Source organism: Gracilinanus agilis, unplaced genomic scaffold (genome assembly GCF_016433145.1).
Source record: "Gracilinanus agilis isolate LMUSP501 unplaced genomic scaffold, AgileGrace unplaced_scaffold41233, whole genome shotgun sequence".
In the NCBI taxonomy this organism is placed as follows: Eukaryota; Metazoa; Chordata; class Mammalia; order Didelphimorphia; family Didelphidae; genus Gracilinanus; species Gracilinanus agilis.
The window spans coordinates 1-2,978 of record NW_025374949.1 but is presented as its reverse complement, the minus strand read 5'-3'; the positions used below and the strand labels follow the sequence as shown (position 1 = coordinate 2,978).

At 66.4% G+C, this 2,978-nt stretch overlaps 1 protein-coding gene across 1 annotated transcript; it reads right to left on the bottom strand.

The window, feature by feature from the left end:
• Positions 1-6: 6 nt before the first annotated feature.
• LOC123255215 (cadherin-related family member 5-like) lies at positions 7-2,927 on the bottom strand (the record flags this gene model as incomplete). Its single annotated transcript, XM_044684053.1, has 9 exons — positions 7-126; positions 355-439; positions 517-630; positions 732-941; positions 1,477-1,574; positions 1,711-1,801; positions 2,374-2,544; positions 2,633-2,743; positions 2,829-2,927. Coding segments are annotated over 9 exons (1,099 nt in total), but the record flags the coding sequence as incomplete, so codon positions are not given.
• Positions 2,928-2,978: the final 51 nt, after the last annotated feature.

The following is a 2,978-nucleotide window of genomic DNA, read 5'->3' as shown; positions in this document are numbered from 1 at the left end:
GGGTGGGGCCAGGGCTGGGGGGCCTCAGGGAGTCCTGGGTAGGTCTGGTTGGGGTGCTCCCGGAGGTGGGAGAGGTTTGTGCGCCACTTCCTTGGGTTGTTTTGCTTGGAGCGGAGCTGGTGGGCCCTAGGAAAGACCCGGGGATGGGTGAGCTGCTGGGTGCTGAGATCGTCCTGTCTCCAGTTGGGGGTGGGAGGCTCGGGGTCCTTGGGGACTGAGCTCCAGCCTCATCCCTAGGCTTTCTGCAGTCAAAGCCTGGCACCCAGCCGGTGGCATGTCCCACCCTCATCCCTGGGAGCCCAGGGAGCCAGTTCCCCTGTGTTGCAACCCCAGGGGCTGCCTGGAGGGGCCTACCTGGAGGGCTGGGCTTTGTGTCCTGGATCAAGACCTCGACAGTGGTCGTGGCTCTCTCAGAGGTCAGCGTGTCGAAGACCTCAGCCTGAGAGTGGGAGCAGGGGGTCAACTGTGTCCCTGCACCCAGGGCAGGCCCAGCTCCCTGGGACAGACAGAACTTACCTCCAAGTAGAGCACCTGTGGGGGCCCCACCGTGTCGTTGGTCAGCACGGTCTCCCCAGACATCCTAAAGGCCGAGCTGTTGGTGATCCGGTACTGGAGGCCCGAGTTGGGCACCTGGGGGGGACAGGATGTTGGTCCCGGTGCACCCTGGGCCTCCTCTCCCATGCACTCCCTCCTCCCACCCCTCCCTATCCCCAGGAGACGCCCCTCCTTACGCCTGCTGGAAAGTCATCATCCTCAGCTCTGAGCCTCAGCTCCCTGTCAGGGTCTTCCGCGTCCCTCACGGCCACATTGGCGCCCGTGCCTGGGGCCAACCAGCCTCGGTAGAGGGCCTGGGGGAATCGAGGTGGGTACAGCTGCCCAGCCACTGCCTGGATGCTGACTTGGGTCACAGAGTAGCTTCCCGTGTGCACTTGTTGCTGAGCCTAGGGCGGCCAAAGAAAGCCAAGGCCAGAATGAACTCCCCATGCCCTGGCCATTGCCGGAGACCACAGAACTGGGGGATGTCCTGCACAATCGGGTGGGAGGATGGAGATGGGAAGGCCAAGGCCGTGAGGCCTTGGGACAAGGGCCCTCATGGGCGCCCCCAGCTTGACCTCAGGCCCCCCCCCCCCCGAAGTGGGCCATGGCCCACTATGCCTCCTCCAGGAGATTCCCATCAGCCATGGCCCAGGTCTCCCCTCAATAGGGCAACGTGCTCCCTGAAGAAGGTAGCCTCTCCCAGGCTATCCATCACCCTGGGGGCCAGGGAGGGAGGAAGTCTGCCTCTACGTGGATCCGGAAAAAGGCAGAATCAGGATAAAAAAGATGGTGGGTCTGTCTTTGGACGAGTCTCAAGGTAGGCGGCGGGCCCCAGGGGGATGGGCATGGTGGGGGCAGTGGGAAGAGGGGAGAAGAGGGCCCAGGACAGCCTCCTGGCCCCCCTGGCTGGGAGAAGGCACAGCCCCGACTGCTTCTCACCTGGACCAGCAGGGTGAAGGTCTTGGGTTCGGGGATGGCTTTGGCCATGGTGATGTTGCCCGTGTCTTTGCCAATTAGAAAAATGTCATCTGTGTTCCCTGGGGAAGGTGGGGGGTGGGAGGTCACCTTCCTGACGCTCGTCAGTCATCTCTGAAGCCACCCCAGTCCCAGAGGGAGGTGGGGGCAGGGAGGGAGGGCCTGGGCCTTCCCAGACCTCCGGGGGGTGGGGCTCACCCTGAATGATGCTGTACGTGATCGCCTCGTTGATGGCGGCATCTCCATCCACAGCATAGACGGGCCCAGGCTCGAAGGTCAGGGGTGACGACTACGGACGGGAGGAGGAGAACCGTGCTGTGGGGTGGCAGCCCTGGCCAGCCTAGCCCCTCGGTCTGGCCGGGAGGAGGACTAGGGAAGGCCTCCTGCAGGGCGGAGGCTGCACAGGGCCCTCCCGGAGCACGTGGGCCCAGGCCAGAGAGAAGAGAGCCGCCGGGCAGGGACCGCAGCAGCCGGCTGGGGAGAGGCAGACGAGGGGGGCTCCCAGGGGCTCGGCCAGAGCTAAGGCCAGGGCGGAGGTAAGTGGCCTGTACTCTGAGCCAGCACAAGTCCAGAGCAGGACTCGAACACGGGGCTCCCAGCAGGAAGGTGATTTTCCATCCAACCCTGGTCATGGCCTTGGCATTAACCCTCCCTCTGCCGGGACTCCTCCTGCTCTGTGGCCTCGTCCTCTCTCGCTGGGGCAGCCAAAGGCTCAGAGGGGACCGGCCGGGGGCCGCAGAGACCCTCGCGATCCGGTGGGACAGAGCCTGGGGCGGGGGGGGGCGCCTTCTCTCCTGCCTGGGCCCACGTCCCGGCTCCGCTGCAGAGCCCCCGGACCCCAGGCCCGGGCCCCGCCATTACCAGGACTTGCTTGGTGGGCACGGCCCCTCGGTACTGAGCGTGGATGCAGATTCTCCCGTCGGTGAACGCGCAGGGCAAGAACCACGGCGGGCGCATGTCGGCCGGGACCACGTGGATGGTGAGCGTGGCCGTGGCCGTGTGGCTGGGCCTCTCCTCAGGCGTGGCCGTGTCCTGAGACGGAGCCACCATGAGGGGCCGCCCGCGGGCCCATCTCGGGCCGCGGGGGGCCAGGAGGGAGGGGGGCCGGGGAGGGGCTCACCCGGGCCAGAAGGAGATATTCCATGCTGGGCTGCTTCTCGTAGTCCAGGGGCTGCGCCAGCTGCAGGGCAGGGAAGTTCACCCCCGCCAGGGAGAAGACCCGCTCTGTGTCCTGGGGGGGAGGGAAGGGGCCAGAGTCAGGGGGGCCCCGCTTGGGCCTGCTTTGGCCGGAGGAGGGAGCAGCGGAGGCCACTGACCGGGCTGAGCCCCGAGAGGGCGTAGAAGAGAAGGTCTCCATCCTGGTCCGTGGCCGTCAGCTCTGTGGACGGGACGACGGTGGTCCCCACGTTGGTGTTCTGGCCGGAATGGGGGGATGGGATGAGAGAGGCTCGGCTCAGCCCCGCGGC